This window comes from Sturnus vulgaris, chromosome 3, assembly GCF_052056855.1.
Source record: "Sturnus vulgaris isolate bStuVul1 chromosome 3, bStuVul1.hap1, whole genome shotgun sequence".
Lineage (NCBI taxonomy): Eukaryota > Metazoa > Chordata > Aves > Passeriformes > Sturnidae > Sturnus > Sturnus vulgaris.
This window is the reverse complement of record NC_142245.1, coordinates 76,053,361-76,074,010: the sequence shown is the minus strand read 5'-3', so window position 1 is coordinate 76,074,010 and position 20,650 is coordinate 76,053,361. Positions and strand designations below refer to the sequence as shown.

The 20,650-nt window shown below is 37.2% G+C and overlaps 1 protein-coding gene across 1 annotated transcript in view; it reads right to left on the bottom strand.

The window, feature by feature from the left end:
* Window positions 1-219: 219 nt before the first annotated feature.
* Window positions 220-20,650, bottom strand: part of MMS22L (MMS22 like, DNA repair protein) — an 85,093-nt gene continuing 64,662 nt past the window's right edge. Inside the window, exons 17-25 of the mRNA XM_088162020.1 lie at window positions 17,978-18,120; window positions 17,070-17,212; window positions 16,758-16,917; window positions 13,578-13,747; window positions 7,725-7,936; window positions 5,400-5,566; window positions 3,894-3,990; window positions 2,583-2,750; window positions 220-916 (exon numbers count right to left, since the gene is read on the bottom strand). Coding sequence (XP_088018146.1) covers window positions 832-916; window positions 2,583-2,750; window positions 3,894-3,990; window positions 5,400-5,566; window positions 7,725-7,936; window positions 13,578-13,747; window positions 16,758-16,917; window positions 17,070-17,212; window positions 17,978-18,120 — 1,345 coding nt within the window. The 3' untranslated portion in view covers window positions 220-831. The remainder of the gene's footprint in view (window positions 917-2,582; window positions 2,751-3,893; window positions 3,991-5,399; window positions 5,567-7,724; window positions 7,937-13,577; window positions 13,748-16,757; window positions 16,918-17,069; window positions 17,213-17,977; window positions 18,121-20,650) is intronic.

Sequence of the window (20,650 nt, the reverse complement as noted above, 5' to 3'; positions counted from 1 at the left end):
TATTTTAATTAGCAGTCTATCCTCTCTTTCCCTCCCACCTTTCACACCTAGTCTAAGTGGATACTAATAATGTCATGACTAATTAAAGACCGTTGGGACCCCTGGAAATTACAGGCCAATTTTAAGAACAAAGCATTGAAAAGGAAGGGAACAGAAAGTCTGAACCTCCCTTTTCTTGTATTACCCACAAAGAAAACAGAGAGGTTTTGCAATGGAATATAAAATACTGAAATGTTTTAATATAGGTGGAAGTTAAAGACAGCTATATACATTCTGTGCAACATAAACATATTTAAAAAAAAGCTCTTTCTTAACACAAGCTTTATCACACTGGCACAACCCCTGGTGAATGCACTGCATTCAACAAGTTGAGTACTAGAGAGCACACATTTTTCCCATTATACTAAAATAATAAATTAGAAATTACAAAATTATTATTTTCTTAAGAACAGACTGAATAAGATTTTCAAAAGTATATTAAGAGGGACAGGTGTCATTCAAGGTGAACTAAATTGTGAAATTCTTTGAAATCTTGTCTTGTATGTTGCAATATAGGCTCTGTTTATACAGATATTTGAATATGTAATAAATTAGCTTTCAATCTTTCTATTGCTATTCATCAGGATATGGAATCAATCTTCAAATGTGTGACAATAATAAAATACCACAGATTTTTTTTTTTAAATTAATACATAAATTGGGGGAAAAAACAACCACAAAATTGATACATGTATTTCCATTGTAAAGAACTTGTCTAGCGTGTTGTAGTCTGTAGTTTTAAGTACCAGCAATGTCATAACGTCCAAGAGGAAAGGATTAATCACCAGCACACTACTGATCTGCCTCATTTTCCAATTTTTGTATCTCATTTTGTCCAGCCTCTGCAAGGTGAGATAAGAGTCTCTTATAGGCTTCTCTGTTGGGGGGAAAAAAACAAAACATATGTTACTTTACCCATCTCACATCCTAGGAATAAAAGTGTGTAATTCCCAAACACATTGTTTACATATTGGGATATTAAAACATGGTAACTTCCCCCCACCTATTCAACTGCTTTGTTTGCTGTGATTCTTTAGCATGGTCAGATCAGAGGAAGAATAAGGACTGCAATGTTTATAACTAGAAGTGTAGTGGAGCTGCTTTGAAGCCTACTTGTTTAGTAAACTTCTGTGAAATGCAAGTTCCTTATTTAAAAACATGGAGTTTCCAAGGCCTAGATGATATTAGCATTCAGATTGGATGATGTTTGCTCTCTCATTTCTGCCTAAGCAACCCCTGTGACTCTCACCACAGCACAGTGACGTGAGCCCTTCACACTTGGGTACAGCCCAGCACTGACAGATTTAGACTTCCATCCTCAACCAAGGACAGTGACTGTTTTAAAACAAACCTGGAATTCAGAAGGGAACTGTCACTCAAGTAGATTTTCCAGAAGAGTGCATATGTGTTGATGAGACACTTCACCTTAAGTTCATTCTAATACTCTCCAATCCAGACAATGTAATTATTGTTAAAGTACTACCTCTGACATTTGGGTCTTTTCTAATTACCTATTTTTGTCGTGAAATACTAACTTGAGCAAACAAAACTTCAGTTTTCATACTAGTTTCTTACAATAACATCACCACTATAAACATTTAATGCAACTTCTAAACCTTAATTCTTTTATAGATATGGATTTGCACTTTAATGTTTACAGTAATTGCACTGAATATGTTAATAACATGTTATTTAGAGTCTGGGACTGAAGAGAGAAAATCAGGTGTTCTTGAAGAGAGAAAAATAGTGTTCTTACAATAAAATGCTCATGTATCACCTCAGGCTGCTGGGTAATGGAGCACATTCTAAATATAAATTACTAATAGGAAACATTGACAACAGATTAGATAATATATATGGTTTAAGTGATGAGGATAAAAGAAATGTAGCTCTTCAGTAATCTCCAAGCATGTATTTCAGGAAGCTGAAACAACCTGCATGCTTTTCAGTATTTTGTAGATAATGGGATTAATGTTAGCCTATTAACAGTATTTAACAAAAGAAAACCAAAAATTTTAGCTATGAAACACATTATCAAAGGATGAAAAGTAGGAAATCCTGCATATAATGGTACATCAGGCTGACCCTGAGCCAGCCTTTCCTGGACACCCACAACTCTTCAAAATTTAGATTATGAGAGAGAGAGCTCTTGATGCTAAGTTGGGGGTGTTTATTTTCCAAGATTATACTATAGTTTCACATATGACCCATAAAGTCCTCTAAAACAGGCACTAAGGGGAAAAAATTCTTTGGGTAAGGAATTCTTAATTCTGTTTTGCAACATATAGTGTAGAGACAAACTGGCTTCACATAAATTCTACTCTGGTCTGTGGACCCTATTATCCAAAAATCTCTGGAAATATTTAGCAAATAGAGATGACTAAAAACCATGAAAGGCTTGAGTTAAGGGAGATTTCTGGCTGAAAATACCTAAAAGTCATTCCTTTCTGATTGTCTATGCTGCTGTCTTAACACTTCTTTCTTTCAACAGAATAAATCTCTACTATTCATTGTCAAAAAATAACATGAAATGAAAATCAAACCTCTGTGGAGCATTTCTTCCAAGGCCTTGTTTGTGCTCAGAATCCTTCAGAGACTGTGTGATTGTGGGAATCAGGCTGGTAACTAAACTCTGATCCAAGACTGCCACAGTTTCCAGAATGCTGAAAACACGGTGATCATAGACAGCAGTGTAGTCCTGGATAAACTGCCTGAGGGGGATACAGGGACATTTAATGCAGGGTCAAAATAGATGCAGAGAACATGCCAACAATAACTGAAGAGTCTAATCAGAACAAGCAATCTGCTGCATAGCAATTTTCATATTGTTACACTGGAATACTCTACCTGGAATACTTTAAACAAAGCCATGGTTTTGAAGCCTAATGCTAAAAATTCCACACATTTATTTTCAAGTAATTTGGCAGATTCTGCTGCTGTTTCACCAGGACTGCCTTTTTCCAGAGCACTTTACTTTGTAATGTGTGTGAATGCAAAACTAAACCATATATTTCTCGTTTAATAAATAATAATTGTAATAAAAAGACTAACAAAACAAGAGTTTTAGATTCAAATTTGCAGAAACAACGTTGGCATTTCTTATAAAGCTCCTCTGGATCTTAAACAGGGCAGATCATTGGATGGAAGCACATCCATTTGCTGTCCTGAGGATCTGAGGCCTTTAAAGCTCACGGATTACATTAAAATCAAAATTAGCACCCTAGGGATGACACATGCCATGAAAGTGATGTATCACATACAGACTGCCATTCCCACAAACACCCATTCTTTTTCCAGTGAGTGTCTCTCAAGGCTTTCACCTAGACCTAGCCCAATAGAGCAGCAGTGTTTAGGGGTTGCAGAATGTCTTTGAGTGCCAGGTCATGCAGCTCTTCTACTGTATCCACGTGAGATACAGGATTCATTTTGCAGAGCTATAAAATAAGGATAATTTACATTATAATAATCTATTATTGTCACAAAATCAAATTAAAAAAGCTAAGCTTGTTATATGAAGACTATCTGCACTTCAAATTAGGCATGCACATCTTTCACAGCACCATGAGCATTCCCGAGGAGTTTTTCCCATTGCAGGAGCAACACACCTCCCTACTATATGCCTCTCAAAACAGTACCTCATCCATGAGGAAGCAGGTATGTCCCTCACTTCTATTTTTCTGCTCTGGCTTTTTGGAAAAGCTGTGTTCAAATCCAGTGCCAAAAGTACCATTACTAAAATACCATAAACAAGCAACAATGCAGCATGTTAGGATAATTAGTTATTTTAAGAAAACATGTTTGCTGTCAATTGGCTTGCAGCAGCTTTGCTGCCAGTTGGCATATTTTCTGGTTACCTAAACACAGAAGTCAGCTGGGTGGCATGTTCTCCTCCTGACCCTGCTTGGCAGCCTTCTACCATGTACTGTACAATGTCTGTAGATATTTTTTTAACTGCAAAAGAAAAATCACAAGATTCACACAGAGCTCTTGAACTGACCATCTGGAGAACGTCTTTCATGAAGACAAAAATTTTTAAATGAGAAAAGGTTTCATCTTTCTTTGATGTAAGCGAAATGTTTGAGAGAGCACTTAGATTGGCTATAAAAAACATAATGAGTCACAGGTTTATGCAAAGTCTTATTTTCACCACCATTATCCTTTAAACAGATTTTTAAATACACTATGGTCTTTTTAAAGCCAAGAGATACACATTTAGAGGAAACTGAGGTTTTATTTAAATGTAAGTTCTGTTTATATTCTTTAAACATTCCTATTTGATTCAAAAGAAAGGTAGTCACAGCATTATATCCTGCTCAAAGCTATGTGGATCTATTCTGTACTTTCAGTGGTGGAGATTATTCTGAAATGCACCTGAACGCTTTTTTTTAAGGGAAAAAAACCCTAAAAAACCCAACAACCTCCACCACTATTTTATCAATAATTGTTTCCAAAAAAATGCCCAAGTTGCAAGATACAGCTCTTCCTTTATAAAGGTGGAACTGGGCTACAAGGACTTTTCTAGAAGGATGTGGCAGAGCCCTGTCCAGGCAGGCAGGGAGCTGGTGGCTACAGCAGCACAGGACTTCCAGCTCATTACCCAGCACATTGCAAGGTGGGTACTCAGCTTTTAGCAGGTATGGCTGTGATGGCAAGATGGGGAAGAAAATTGGTGATGACTGAGCCAATTTCCTAAGCACATCTTGTCCTTGAAACTATTATAGACCAGAATCCAACAGTACTTTATTAGAGAAAATTCCAAGAGAAGTCAGAGGTGAATCCAAATTTTGCTTAATGCCTCTCTAGCAGCAAAAAATGGAAATTTTGAGCTCAGATATATTTGTTATACAATGGTGGGGTGAAAAGAGTGCTTCATTCTTTAAGTAGCTAAAAATAAAGATGTTCTTGCTACAAAACAAAGCATGCTAAAAGAAGAAAGAAGACTCAAAAATACCTTCAGAGACCAACATGCTTCTTTTAATCCATTTATAATGCCTCTATAGGGAGAACATACACTAGTCTTATTTGGTCTCAAAATTTTAGATGGAAAAAAAAATCCACAATTGCGAATGGAGGAGATTATATGGGAAGGATGGGGAAAAACAAAATGCCTTCAGATTCCTGAGAAGTCGATTAGCTCATCAGAGAGTTAAATGAGGCAGGACTTCTCTGCCTGAGAGACAGAAGTCCCAGACCAGTTAATGAAAAAAAAACCAAACCAACAACTTAACCAGTTTAGCTGGCCAGATTGTTTTATTCATCTCATCTGAGAGAAAGTCTTAAATACTGGGATCAAAGATGCTCAACAGTGCAGAAATCTTGCAGGTGTGGAGAGATGTACTTAAAGCAAACAAACAGCTCACCTTGCAGCTCATTAACCAGTACCAAGCATTTCAACACAGCTGGGAGAACCAAGTCGATGTCACACAGTTCAGTGCTCTGGGTTCTCCGAAGCACTTCAAGAATGAAAGCAAGAACAGAGGCCAAGCGAGGAGGTGGAGCATGGCCTTTGAACTGCAGGTAGTTTTCCCTGGGAAGACATGGCAAGCCAGAACAAAGTGTATGATTTGGTGTTTTTTTCCATGCAATGCAAGCACCATATACCTTAAAATAACTGGTATTTCAGCAGGAGGCCTATTACATAGATTTCTATCTTTATCTAGGCTCAAATAATGACTTCTATTTGTCTTAGTCGTAGCAATGACTCCCAGTTTGTCAGAGGACAGTGCTATCTTCTGACTCTTCAGAGAGGAGTGAGAAATAAGAGCCATCATAATTACAGTTAAAAACCCAAGTGTGACTTTTAAAAACTGAATAGGTAGCTTCATAATATCATTGAATTCACAAAGGAATCAAGATTCTAAAATCCTAAACCAACATGCATAATACAGCTGTTATTTAATTACATTATTTAGCTTTATGGGCTTTTGCAAACTCACAGTCATACTTGTGATAACAGCTCTCCTGTTACACTGGTAGTTATTTGATTTTTTTTCAACAGTATGTTGTTGTAACAGGACAGCCAATGAATGATTTTGTTCTGTCAGAATTAAAACAAACATCTCCAGTATAAAATCTGGCACAAGGATAAAAGGTCTCCTGTCAATCTGCAACAAGAGCAAATTTTAACATCACACTCTTGGAGTGTTCCAACTTTAACACCTTGATTTGTTCATTTTCCACAAAAAAAATACAAGAATATGAACTACTATTGGTTTGGCATCACAAATTAATGGAATCTGAAGACAATATGTTCCACAGATGAAAGAGAACACAGCATTTATTCATCAGTCAGCAAGAGCACTCCCAGAATCTTCAAAGAAACCTTTAAAGATATTTAATATTAGGTACTGTTATCTACTCAAACAAGGCATACATATTGACTGAGCAATTAAAAATCGGCATCCTTAATTAAAAACTCAATAAAGTGCTTCTACAACTTTCAAATGCAACATGACTTTCAGAGCTCTGCATACTTCAGAGCACTGGTGTGACTTGGCAGATGAAAGCTGTGACACACCCACAGTTCTTGTATCATGTGGTCTTACTTTAATACTAGCAATTCCGAAATCTTGTGTCTCATTAATTACTCTGAAAATTTCCCACAATTTTTTGGGGCGTGTTCTTGCAATACAACAGCTCTCTGGCCAGGATGGTGTGGCTCCCTTTCCTCTCTGCAGCAGCAACACATTCACTGCTTTCATACGGCAGTGGTGAACAAACTGCACCTATTTGTGCACAGACCTCCCCGACTGCCTCATGACCACCCAGCAGTTTGCAAACCAGAGTGCTGCTCTGTTCTAATACATTCTTCCTAAATCACTAAGGAATGTTTCACATCTTAAAAATCACCAAATGCCATTACACCTTCAGAACTTTCCACTCTCAATCTCCATATTCACACATGCATGCACGTATTCAAAATAATATGACGAAGTTTGCCAGAACTAAGATTGTGAAATCTTAATTCACTCCATTAATATGTGATAATACAGGCTTTATCTACAGGATTGCCTATCATATTTACCCAATATCAGCACTGACATTCTTTTTCTGATCAACATGTATACCCACTCTTCACCAAATAAAGATCCAATTACCGTGGATATAAGCCTGTATTTGAGGGGGGTTTAAATCCTTTCCCAATGTGGACAAAAAGTACAGGTGGTCCACTATTCTCCAGTGCATAAAACCAAGTGCCAGCCTCTCAGCAGCAGGAACACAGATTTGTAGCTGCTGTTGACATCGTGCAAGCAGTGAGAGTGCAGTGAACAAATACTGTGTCCCTGCCTCTCTGTCTTCCTCTTCCCACACCTGCAGTTTTCCATGTCCCCAGGGCAGTTGGCACACCTGTGTATGCCCTGACACTTAGAGAGCAACAAGGCCCCGCATGCACAGGTAACTGAGGCAGCTCTAAGCACAGCTCTGTGCCCCTAAATACACCTGAGACATACACATGATGATGTCTATTGGAGTGTAATGTATTCCTCTCTCACAAATCTTTCCAATTTTACTCTCCTGATATATAAACTCTGTTCTTCCTTTGCTCCATGCCCAGCAACTCCCAGGCTCTTCCAAGAGCCCTACCATCAGCTGGGAGGAAAGCAGAAGCTTAAGCTCATCAGCTATATGTGAAATGTGAATCTGAAACTTGAGTAAGTGCTGTTTTAAATTCCACTGGTTCTTACCTTATGACATGCAAAGTGGTCTTCCGGAGGCGGAGCAGCTGGGGGGCTGTGATGGAGCTGCCTAAAGCAGTGAGCAGAGGATGCTGCCCAGCACCAGGCACAGTCGGGGAAGAGGGGAGAAATCGGCCAAAATAATGTCGAATAACACTCCCAAGGAGTTGATTTAAATAGGCACCCTGTGTTTGGGACTGACAACATATGAAGGACAGACCCTGTTGAAGAAAATTTTAGAAAGGAATTGAATAAATTTTTATCAATACAGTTGAATAAATCTTTAACAACTGTAGGCTAAATACTCACTACAGTGAGTAATGCTGTGTAAACTGCTGTACACAGAGTAACTACACCTAACAAATAAGCATCACTGATTTGCTGCATATATGATGATCTGCAAATGAAAACAGAAGCAGGCAAGGCTTGCAAAGGAGAGAAAAATCTTTCACTAGACTAATATATTGGAAGATAAGCTTTGGGACATGCAAGCTCCCCTTCAAATTCAAAACAATTGGTATTTCAGACTTGAGAAAGCTTCTGCATCTAAAAGCTTCTCATTTCTGTTTTCAATCCTGTACATGGTCTAACAAAGTATGTAAGTCAGGTAAGATTTAAGATGGGACAGAAAGAATAAATACATCTGCTTCTAAAGGACCGTATGAATTTTTTGAAATTATATAGCAGAATAATGAGCACTTAGAAGTGAGCACCAACAAGAAAAGATTTGCTCATAGTATGAACAAATTAGGGTAAATTAGGCACCTTTTATAAGGGATTTAGAGGAGGTTTTAAACTCTGTTTAAGATAAGGCTCAAACTGCTGTGATTTATCCAATATAAGCTATATTGATCCAGAGAAAAATCTATAATGAAAGTACTTGCCCAGAAAGTGCTTATCTGAACTCTACCTGTAGTTATAGAATGTATATACGGTCAATCCCTGAAAAAAAGAGTCGCATTCTTACGAGAATAGGTTCCCATAAGAGAGAGTTAAGATCTTGTTTCCTTCCCCCTCCTCTGATTACTGAGAGCAAGAAGAACAAATCACTAAGAAAAAAATAAAAAGGTCCCATGATCGCCTGTCTCAAGGGTCACAGTCAGCAGCACAAACAGAAGCCTCTTGAGAACTCAGGTTTCACAATAGTTTTGTCCAACAAGAATAATGGTGTAAAACAAGGTCAAGCACAGAGCTCCCTAGACAGCAATTTCAACAGTACTTCAAACTTCCATTAGCATTGCAATCCAGACTCCAGTTTCGGTAGGAGGAGTATCTGTCTGAATATTTATGGTTGCTGAGGTAAACTAATGCCCCTAATATAGGAATGAACAGATCAAGTCAAGTTGCTTTTGTTCCCCAGCTATGGAAAAACTGTCTTTCTGTTGCTTTTTGTATAGAGGTCCCTCCCCAAAAACATGTTCATTTATACCTGTCTGTGTGAATGTGACAGAACATTCAGGGGAAAGGAAGCGGGCTGAGGCATAGCTGAGGATCTTGAAATGGGGAGTTCCCACTTTTGGTTCCACAAGAAACAAATACAGGAAACATGAGATTTCAAGAAATTAGGTGTCTGAAGATTTGCTGTTGAATCTTGAATGCAGATTTGGGTTAAGGGTTTCACCTCTCATACTTCTAAGGTTCCTTGGTAATTCTGGCAAGTCTCAGTGATAAACACTTTCTGAACTGAGGCTTTGAGTAAAATTTTGGGTTTTCTCCTTCTTTTGTAAAGAGTAAGAGAGTAAATATGTATGTAAAGAATAATAGAGTAAATTACTGTAGGAAAAAGCAGCTGCTGCTGTATCAGAATTCATAAAAAAAGAAGTCTGCTACTTCTTGGCAAGTAGCAGACTCAGAGACTGTTAGAGATGACAGACTAGTTAGTGTGTAAACTTAAATGTTTGATGTTTTCAGTAAGATACTGCAGAAGACATAAAGAAGAGTTGCCTGTGCTTTCTGTAGTAAAGTTCATACAAAAAGACAGAATGTATCCCATAATCCAAATATCGGAACTGGCACTCTTAAGACTCTAGACTGTTTTAACACTGAAAGAACCCAAACATCTATGACAAAGTGTATTAATTTATCTGATAAAAGGGACACAAAGAACATCACAACTTTACAGAGGATACCTGCAGGAATACATGAAGAACACAGCACCTCTGAAGAACTAGCAAGACAGTTGCTAAAATGAGACAGTTCTTCAAACCGAGGGTCAACAAATCATACACAGTATCAAGAAAAGAACACATCTGTTATTAACTAGTAAGAATTATTGTTTTTAAGAATGATCCTAGGGTTATTAAATAGATGCAATAAAAAGAAACTAATATTAGAATTTAGATATTTGAAGGAATGCTGACTAATTTTTGCAGGTCTAATAATTTCATTTGAAAGCGAGCCAACAAACCTAGCCTGATCCTTCATAAAAGCATCTTCATCTTTCAGGTTGAAATAATATGATTTGGAAACAGCATCCCAAAAAATTAAAAAATAACTTGGAATTCTCTCTTGGACAAAAAGGACTACTGACTTCAGGTCAGCACTGTGTTCTTTATTTTGGACTCCTTTTCCTTACAAAGTGCAGAGAGCAATAGACCTGCACAAGGTCTGACAACACCATATCCCAAATGGCACAAGGTATAAATTACCAACGCTGCACAGTTAGCTGCAAATCTCCAGCTACAATGGCAAAACCTCCTAGGTAGTGCTGGCCAAGGATGTGATTGCAAGGTAATCAGACAGAAATTTCTTCTTTTAAATCCTACTAGCAATTAAGAGAGATGAAGGAAGCTACCATTCAAAGGAGAGAAAAAAGAAAAACATGTGCAACTGGACTGCAATTCTGGACCAGAGATTTGAAATCAATAACATCAGACCCCTAGGACAATCCCTACAAAGCAGATGGACTTTAAAGGGTTGATAGAGCTGCTTTCCTTTCCTTAACTATGTTCTTTAGCCATCTTCTGAGGTTAAGATTTAAAAAAAGGACATAATAAGGCGAGCAGAGAAGTATGACATCATCTACTCTTCATTTTAGCAAAAAGGCAACTGATTCCTGTGTGTGTTCACTGCAGGAGCCTTTTGTGGCCAGAGCTGCCTCTTCTGATTTATCTGTATATCTGTAAATCACCTGTGGAGAGCAAAGAACCGATTAGTGTGGATTACTGGAACTATTCACTGCAGAAATGCCAAGCTACCTAATGATGACTTACACTGTAAGTCCTGCTGTTGGAATAAATCTTCTGCTGTCCACCAATTAATGTTGTACAATTCCTATTAAATACATATTATTATTATTCACAAAATGTATTAATAAGCTTGCTCAAATATCAGACCACAGATGTGGCTCATGGGAGGGCTTTTAAGGTCTGATCTCTGACAAATGCTGAGCCTGCACAGAGCCATTAAAATCACTGGGAAGCGTATGTGCCAAGCACTACTCAGAATGAAGCTCTTTTGCCATTCTCAGTATTTAGACAGAAATCAACAAATCTTCCGTATTTGGACAGGATTAACACAGATAAATCAAGCAGGGGATCTTACCTTCCCTATCATTATGCATACAGTGGTTATTCCATGCACCCACGCTGTATTCTGCAATATATATTTAGACTAATACTTCTCCAAAACAAGTTTCTTCCACTGCTTCAGTTCTTTCCCATATTATTGGTAAATGTGTACTTAAATTCCTCCAAATCATTCTCCAAGAAATCCATCAATATTGGTCTGAAACTTCCTATGGTTTATTTTAGCAATCCACTACCACAGAAATCAACTCCTTTTTGCAGCAGTGAAATACCTACAGTTAAATTTTATTCACTATCTTGTAATTAGGAACAGTCCCATACAATTGTAAAATGGCTGTTCATTCACATTTTTCATGCTTTCCAAAGTCAGCCATTCAAACAATTCTGAGGGCAATTTTTACATTACATCTCAATAAAAATCTTTCTTAGGTCATCAGATATTATCAAAACAGATGTGCAGTGAAAGAAATAGACAGTAACCCTTTAGGCAAGATTAAAAAAAAGAAACTGAAAAATTACTTTAATAGTTGCTAGAGCTAAGCTATTTTGACAAGGCAGCATCAGTGACTGAGTTTGAAAGAAAACTTCTTGATAAGCTCCCTGTACAGTAGAGACCAGACCAGCTGCCCAAAAACTGTCAAAAGGCAGGGGTATAGCTCAAAGTTCTATATAAGCACAAACATAACAAATAAACACAGTCAGTCAGAACTGAGGAGAGAGAAATGCAACATCCAGTCTTAATTAGTGCCTTTGACAATTATGTGCGTTTGTGTAAAATTAAACAAATAAATTTGTAGGTTTGGGGTGGTGAGATACAGTCATTGGTTCTGACTAATCGTGTAGGATTAAACTACATTCTTTGGAGAGAAGGAGCTTCATATGTTGTCCTAAAAGATGAAAATGTTCAGGAATTCTATAGGATTTGATGAAATTGCTGCATTGCTTGAAAATACTGGAACCTTGTAAATACAAAAGTCTCATATTGAAACAGGAAAAATAACTCACGAATTTTCCTCTTTTCTCCCCAAAAGTGTTTATCAAGTTAAAGAATTACATGTTTTCTAGAAGTAGTGTTTGTCTTAAAAAAAAATTTGGTCAAACAAGGTCATCTAGTATAGCTGGAAAGCACAAGGACAATGCAGCAGACTGATGAATAGTACAAAAGTGAGGTCTGGAAGTCAGAATCTGGCAAATAAAACAGGAAACAAGAGTACATAACACTCAAGACTTCAAAACCAACTCAACTGGTGTCATCTGAAGACTACATCCATCTGTGCAGGCTCCAGAGAAACTGGCTCCTCAACTGACATACCAAATTAGCAAACAGACACTCACACTCCATGCTAATACCATTGTCCAGATGGCCCTACATGTACACAGCTTCTGAAAATACCTACAAAGAGCAATAAAGCAAAACATACTGTGCACAGCATTACACAACCATATTCACTTCCATATGACCTGCCTTCGATCACAATGAACTGTCTCTGAAACTAACAAATTCAAGTGATGTTTACAATGTCACCACTGCATTGTTTCACAATACAATCCTGCAAAGTAGTGAGTTAAGACTGCAATCAGGATGAAGACTAGGAGAGAAGGGAAAATGGTAAGCAAAAAAGACACAAAGATTTACAAGGAAAACATGTCAACTTATTTATTTTCAAAATACAGTCTTTTCTCTTTCTCACCAGCAGAAATTAGTCTCTTTCTACAGCATCAACAAGCCTGACAGAGTTTCAAGAGTGACAGGGTAACTGAGGGAAGAGTAGGAGGAATAATGGGAAGAAGGTTTTAGTCATGTAATCATAAACAGCAGGAATCTGATTTAACAAAACATATTCTCCAAGTATTAAGACAAATCAGTGGCATGATGCACCAAGGATTTTCTTTTGTTCATAAGAGCAATAAAACAAAGGACATCTCATCTATAACTATCTACAGTTAGCCAAGTCAAGGATGATTTAAAATAGTTGTTTGCTCTGTCATCTTAACAATTTTCTCACTACATATTATGATTACTTGATGCACTGTTTGAGAAATCTGTTACATTGGAGACCATTATAACCAGCAGGCTGGCTAAAGGTTTTCTATATGCAGTGATGAGACCAGAAGCTCTGGAATGTACCACAGCACAGCTGCCTGCAATGAGGAAAGCTAAAGGGGTGGCAATTTTCCTTCCACTTCTATAAGAAGAAAAGAACCTCTCTTACTGCTTTGGTAAATTCAATAAATACTTGTTCCAACTAGGGAAAAAGAAAACATCCTCTGCAATATTAAATCTTCTTTTCCTGAAGATTCATTTGTGTGCTGATAATAGAGCTGAGATATTTACCTGGAGATAAAGAGGTAGGCTTTCCTGAATGGCAGACAGCAAAGCCACAGGCAGCTCCTTGTCCTGCTGGAGCACAGCGTGTGGCAGCAGTAAGCAATCCACAATGCGAAACAAGAGTTGCTGTGCCTTGGAAGTAGCCAGTATTGGTGCACAGAACTTTACTAGACATCCTGTTGAAAAAAATTAAAAAATCCCAAACCAATTTACAGTTAGGAAAAAAATTAAGACAGCCTAAAGAAGCAATTATGTTAAATTAGATAATCGGAGGGTTACAAGAGCAATTCATTCTATGGCATCCCATTAAAAAATCCCAGTCAAAACAACTCAAAAGTCCGTTTACAATTCATCAAAATAAAATACTAAACTGATTCAACACATTACAGTTAGAAATTTTTAGGCAAGTGAAAATGCTTTAGGAAAAGGACAGCAATGCTTAAGAAAGAATGAGTCTCTTAGATCCCTGCAGAAAACTTAACTAAACTTGATCCATAACCCTACTGCAATCAGCACACGTGCACTTAAACATTTACCTTGCTCTGTGCATTCATCCCTTTTGCAGAGAAATGCTGCCTTTGACTTCCCTTCACATTTGTCTAACACCACCGTGGCAACACCACCAGCAGCAACTACTCACACAGCAATTTAATGTTAGCAAAACATTAAATATCCTTCAAATTGCATTTAATTTCAGCAGATTAAGAAGAACAAGGGGCAGCCAGCTCCATTAAACCAGCACAGTCTTGCCAGGTCTTTGTGGGCTCTCAGTTCACAAACTGAGAGCCTCAGAGAACATCTTTCATGTTTTCAGCACAATATTCTATCACTTGCTCAGCTTTGAGTGAGTTTTAAGATTGTTCTTTTGACTTGCAAAAAAAATAAAATGTAAAATGATGTTGATGTGTAAATACCCTAGCTTTGAGAAACATCTTTATTTCAGGTGAGGTGTAATTTTTCTTGAAAAACTAACTCCATATTCAGAAGTATTAATACTCAAAACACACATTAAAAAAACAAGATTCATATGCAGACATTTTCAACTTTACATTTTATTAGATTCAAGAAAAAGTTTGCTGGGTTGAAAATACAGGAATATCCCAAGGAAACATGTTTAAGACTTTGAAAATAATGGAAAATCAAAAGTAGGCTGTTACAAGATATTATTTATCTATAAAAGTCATTCATTATCATCTCTAAAAACAACACAAAACAACATTAATCTTGTGGCATGAAAGAAAACACAATGATCAATCATAGAGAAAGAGAACGATCACCTAACAATACTTCTAATAATGTTGTCTAAGCTTCCTGCTTTGAAAGAAACATGGTCATTCCAGCTAAAAGTACTCCTTCTATTATCACTGCTGTGATGTATGGGACAGTACAAGACACAATCTGACTACAGACAGGAGGTGTTTAGATTTGTTAATTTTTGTGCTTTGTCCTTATAATTTAACAAGCCCACAGAATGTGAAGCAGTGATCGAAATACACTTGAATTTTTTTTTCTTTTAAACCTTCTTTATGTTCTCTTAAATAAAAAGAAAGGACATTTTCTTGCACACAACAGCATGACTGAAGATTAATCATTTCCTACTGCAAAGAACAAAAAGGACAATACCAATCTAAAAAGGAAAATACCAATCTAAAATTACTTTCCAAGGCTCCAGCCCACATCTGGGTATTGGAAAATGTTTAATTTTATACACATCTTGTGTATCAAAGTATGCTGATCTCATGATATAAAAAATAAGTATTTCATAAAACTCTAATTCCAGTACATTTGATGCACGATCTGCATCTTGGTCATGCTTTTCCTATGCTCCTTAGAATCATGATGTAAACTCTGTGTGCATGCAAATCATTATCTCTATTTTAAGAGAGAATAAGGTATTATAATAAGAGATACATAAGGTATTTAAGGTAAGTGGGTCAGACTGGCACATCTATTGATAATTAAAGCACTCTTCTTTTTCCACCCTATCAGTGGTTGCACACTTAATGAATAAATGTTAGAATTGCATTTTAGTGAAGTACAGAGTGCATGTCAGAAAAGCAGTTCCAAAAAAGAAGTGAAGTACATACCTAAGCCAATTTGGCCACTAATGTAACTCCACTACGTACCATGTAGCCTGACCTAATACTGCTTATCACAGAATATCCTCAGTTGAAAGGGACCCACAAGGATCACCAAGTCCAACTCCCAGCCCTGCACAGAACACCCCCCAAGTCACATGTGCTGGAGAGCACTGTTCAAATCCTTCTTGAACTCTTTCAGGCTGGTACTGTGACCACTTCCCTGGGGAGTCTGGTCCAGTGCCCAATCCCCTCTGGGTGAAAAACCTTTTCCTAAACTCCCCAAAGCCACAGTTTTAAACTCCACCCTACCCCTCCACATTAGCCCTAACAAAATCTGCCTACAGCTTGCTGAATTCTCTGACTTCTTGGCTGCACTTCCACTTCTACCTTAACTATACAATGATTGGGGAAAAAAAAAATCAAATTATTGCTTACTTTATAAGAAGTGTTTTCTTTGGTGAGTCAGGCTATACTCCATAGCATGGATACCTAACACCAAAGCTACATGTTGTCTCAATCCACATGGTTCAAAACTTGGAATTCTTTCAGAAGGGTGTACACCTACCTTTATGTTCTACAGGAAGAACTCAGAGCTCATCACTTCTGTTTAAAATGAGTGGGCAGAGGAAGGAAACAACAAAAGCCCTCATACAAAAAGATGTAGCCCTCTATGGGAAGAGCAGATCCTCTGTGGGTATAAATTGCTGTAACTTCAGGAACTGCTATGACTTATGACAATCCTCACTACAGCTAAATAGCCAGAAACCAGCTCTTGTAACTGTTTCTGAGTTTGTTTAGGTAAAAGAGATGATTTTCAGTAATGGAAGATTCGAAAACATCTTACTTTTGAAAATACTGATTTACAGGGATAATAAAAAAAACATTTAAAAAACCACAAGGAGGTTAGACATCAGGATCTAAAGAAAATCTGGGGGGAAAAGAAAAAAATCTAACTGTACCATCTTAGTGACTTTCTTTTTTCAAACATTAAATAGTATATAGAAAATATATATGGATAGTATAGAGGGGGAAAAAAGTATTATAAGTTTATTTTACTGATTCTTTAAAACTATTTCCTAAAATAAAATAGGTGTAAAATAATTACCTATGATCCAATATGTAAGCTGCAGACCTTCTGGAGGTCCTTTCGCCTTCAGATAGGGTTTTACATACTTTAACACATCACCCAAATACTCCAGAGTCTTTGCTACCATGGCAGATTTCTCTGGGAGTGTCTGAAGACCACTGTAAGTTCTACCAACAGCCTAGAAAAGAAGAACCCAGAAATAAATATAAATAATCAGCTTACTAAATCTCTCATGAGACTTTTGTAATTTCTTTTTCAGCACTCTAAATCTGATAGCATCTTTTAACTAAAATTGTCCTCTGAAACTAACACAAGGTCGTTGTACAGTACCTTAATGAACTGGACGAGAGCGTTTTTGGGGTCTTGCTTGAAAATTGACTGTCCAACATTAGCCTTTAAAAGAATGTTTTCTACTTCTGAGAGTTTAAAAATCAGTCTTGTCATTTCAGTTAGCTGCTCCATGTAGGCTTTTCCTGATTATTACAAGAGAGTACATCAGTAAATACAATATACAGTTACGCTTTTAGATTTAAATTAGTCCCAAAATGATGTGAAACATTTTTTTAAATATCTGAAACACAAGTATTTAGCAACCAACTGCATCTCTCTAGACAGATAAAAGAAGTCCAAACCAGTTATTTTTCTAATAAAATTTATAAGAGAATAAAGAGTTTTAAGTATGGATAACCAAGCTGATGGTTTTTTTTTTCCTCGAAATCTGCAAAACGTGTATGAGAAACAGTAACTGGAAGACATGTTCTACAAATAATGAGAACTGCAGTGGTTTTAGAAGAAGGGATGAAGTATTGCTCTAAGAAAGCAAAATATTTAGTGTAAAAAAGGGGAAAATTAATTGCAGCTAGGTTCCCCCACCCATCCCATTTTTTTTTTCTTTTAGGCCATTCACAGCATGATTTCTGACTATTTACTTCAGATTTTCACTTTTTTTAGAGCAGTTTCTCCATGGGGGAAAAATAACTTGTCTCCTTGGGAGCAAGTTTTTATTCTTTGCTTCCAAGGAAACAAGCTCTTTTATCTTTGTTTGTGATAAATTTGTCATATGCAGAGCAGGCAAACTATCAATAAATAGCACAAGCAGTGTAAAGAAACACATTTTGTAATTAGGTAAAAGTAAAAGGAATACAAACAAAAATACATTTTGTAATTAGCTGAAAATGTTTGCCAGCTTTGCAATATAGCCCCGTTACTGCAAACATGAGGGAAATGTGAGCACTTACCAACTGTTCTCTCAGCATCTGTCTTGGCCAAGGCACCACTTGGTTGATCGAGGAACATTTGCAAAACGCAGCGAAACCACGAACGTACTGTCAAAGCTTCGTAGGATGTATAGCCCATGCTAGAAAAAGCTTCACACAGTGAACTGCATAGGTGGAAGAGGAAGAAAAAAGGTAGCAAGATCTAATAAAAGTAGGCAGAAAGGTGACAGAGTGTCTCATTTGGCTGTGGATGCACATATACAAGTGTACATATGTTTTTGCTACAAAAAACAGAGGGAGGAAAATTCACACAATAGGAAATGCCTTAGTGTAACAATGGATGATTTGATTATTATCTAAACTGGCAACGTACAATGCAGGAAACAGTTTATCTGAATCATCTGGGAACATCATATTGACACTACTCATGCTGCTCCAGCCTTTCATATAAAGCCAGCCCAGGTGTTCCATGCTACTCTGAAGTCTGCTTAGATCTAAGTACATTAACGATGGAAAAGAGAAGGTCTGCTTCAGCAAATAAAGATATGCCATGTTCAAAACAGATCCAAAAGGGAAACATAAAAGGGCACCTTAGAGATGAGAAACTGCTGTACTTGGCGGTACTTATAGACATATTCATTTAGGTATGTATACACACACAAGTATATCCATTCCCAAACAGGCTTGCTAGATATACTTTCAAACACTTGCTACCATTCTACCAGTCAGGTGCCAGACCAGAGTCACTCAATGTACAGTCCCTGTACTCTACTGCTCTGTATTCCCACAGTTTTATTTGCCACACTATCATGAGTAGCTGCTGTAGTCGTTTTTCCCAAGCATATCAACCTTGCATCATTAATTCTGGAGAAACTCCTTGCTAAAAGACAGCAGGTGTGTGCTGCACTCTGTTCCCAATTACTATCAAATGAGGTGCATGTGTGCTTCATGTCAGGGATATTTCTTGAAAATAGTCACACCTTTTATTTGAGAGACTTCCTCCCTGGTCAGTCCTAGATACTTCAACGTTAATGAAAAACACTTGTACTTTCTTGGTATGTGTTCATGTAAATCTACTTATTTTCTACTGATTTTTTACTCATGCTTGCAAAAGAATGTCAACAAAGGTCCAGATGGAAACCAAACTGGATTATACTTCTCACTAAACAACATTAATGAAGTTGAAGGGTTTTCCTGTTCATTTACTTAAAACCAGTGATACCTGCATATTTTGTCTGAACACCTCTGCTGAACTATTATTGACAAAATAAGTAAGGAGACCAAATGAAAGCAAATAAAATTTTAAAAAATTAACACTGAATTCCAGAACCACAAGAGAACAAATAGGTTTCCTATGGACTTAATGCTCCTTGCAGCAACATGTAAAGAAGTTCAGTCTCATGCAATTTTGATGTACACAGCTAGTCTACCTGGCTCACAAAACGCCTTTCTGCTGTAGTCTCACTCTTGTTTCTCTTGCTTGCTGGTAGGTGGGCCACCTAGGCATCTTCCTAGAACTGGAAAGGCATAAGCTCCTAATCCTTAAAAAGGAAGGAACAATAACTACCTGCTAGAAGGATGGCAAGTGGTCCTTTCAAAACAGTGAGCTTATTCACATGCTCAGAGTTAGTTTAGACAGGTTACAGCACTGTCATGCACTACACAACATGGATCTGGAGAGAAAAGTTTAGGCTCTACTGCAGAAGCAATTCCAAAGTTGTTCCTGTGTATGTTGCCAGAGCTTGCAGGGTATAACAGTATTGGAAACAAAAGAATCTTTTTACTTTTTAACTGAGAATGTTTGAGTGAAAAATTATCAGAGCACAGTAACCATGAAGTCTTCAGATCCCAGCATTTAGATACTTTGATAACTTTTGCTATAAAACTGCATAAGGTAAATAAGTACATGAATCATGCTACAAAAAAAATGCTTTCAAGACAACAGTGATACCTCTATTCTACTAAAAATATCTCACCTTAGGTACTCACTGTCCTTTCACAAGGAAGATGAGCTAGGATAACAATTTATTTATGTATACATTGTAAGCAATATGTCAGGTGCTGAATGAATATCAGTAACAAATACTTAAGTAACTGCTTTCAAACACCTACTTGAGTGAAGAGAATTGATAATCAACCTTAAGACCTAAATAATACCAAAATTCAAGTTTAGGAACCAAATTTTTTTTCTTGATCTCACGCAAAGAGCAACAAAATTCAGAATCATAAAATTCAAATTATAAAAGGAATTTATGTGCCTCTTACTTCATTCAGTACATGCTAGGTATCTGCAACCTTGAATGAAACTCACCCTATAAAAATCATAAAAGAGAAATATGCCAGAGGACTAAACACTCTCAAGTTCCAAACTCACACACAAGGAACTAAATTCAACCTTTTCTAACACCTCCCTGCAAGAAGGCCATAGCCTCATCTTTGTCAATCACACTTAAATAATCTTTACCATATCCTGATTTACAGTTACTGTCCTTAGTACACTATGTACCCTAAAAATGTGCAACATTTTTCACTTTCAAATACAGTCCAACACAGAAATATTCCCTCTTTCTCTCTCATTTCTCACCTCCCCTGCTTCCAAAACCTGATTCAGAAGCGGGCAAGGCAGGCAAAAAAAAGCACACAACAAAAACAACCACCACCCATCCATCTTAGGTTCACAGAGGCTTACTTGTG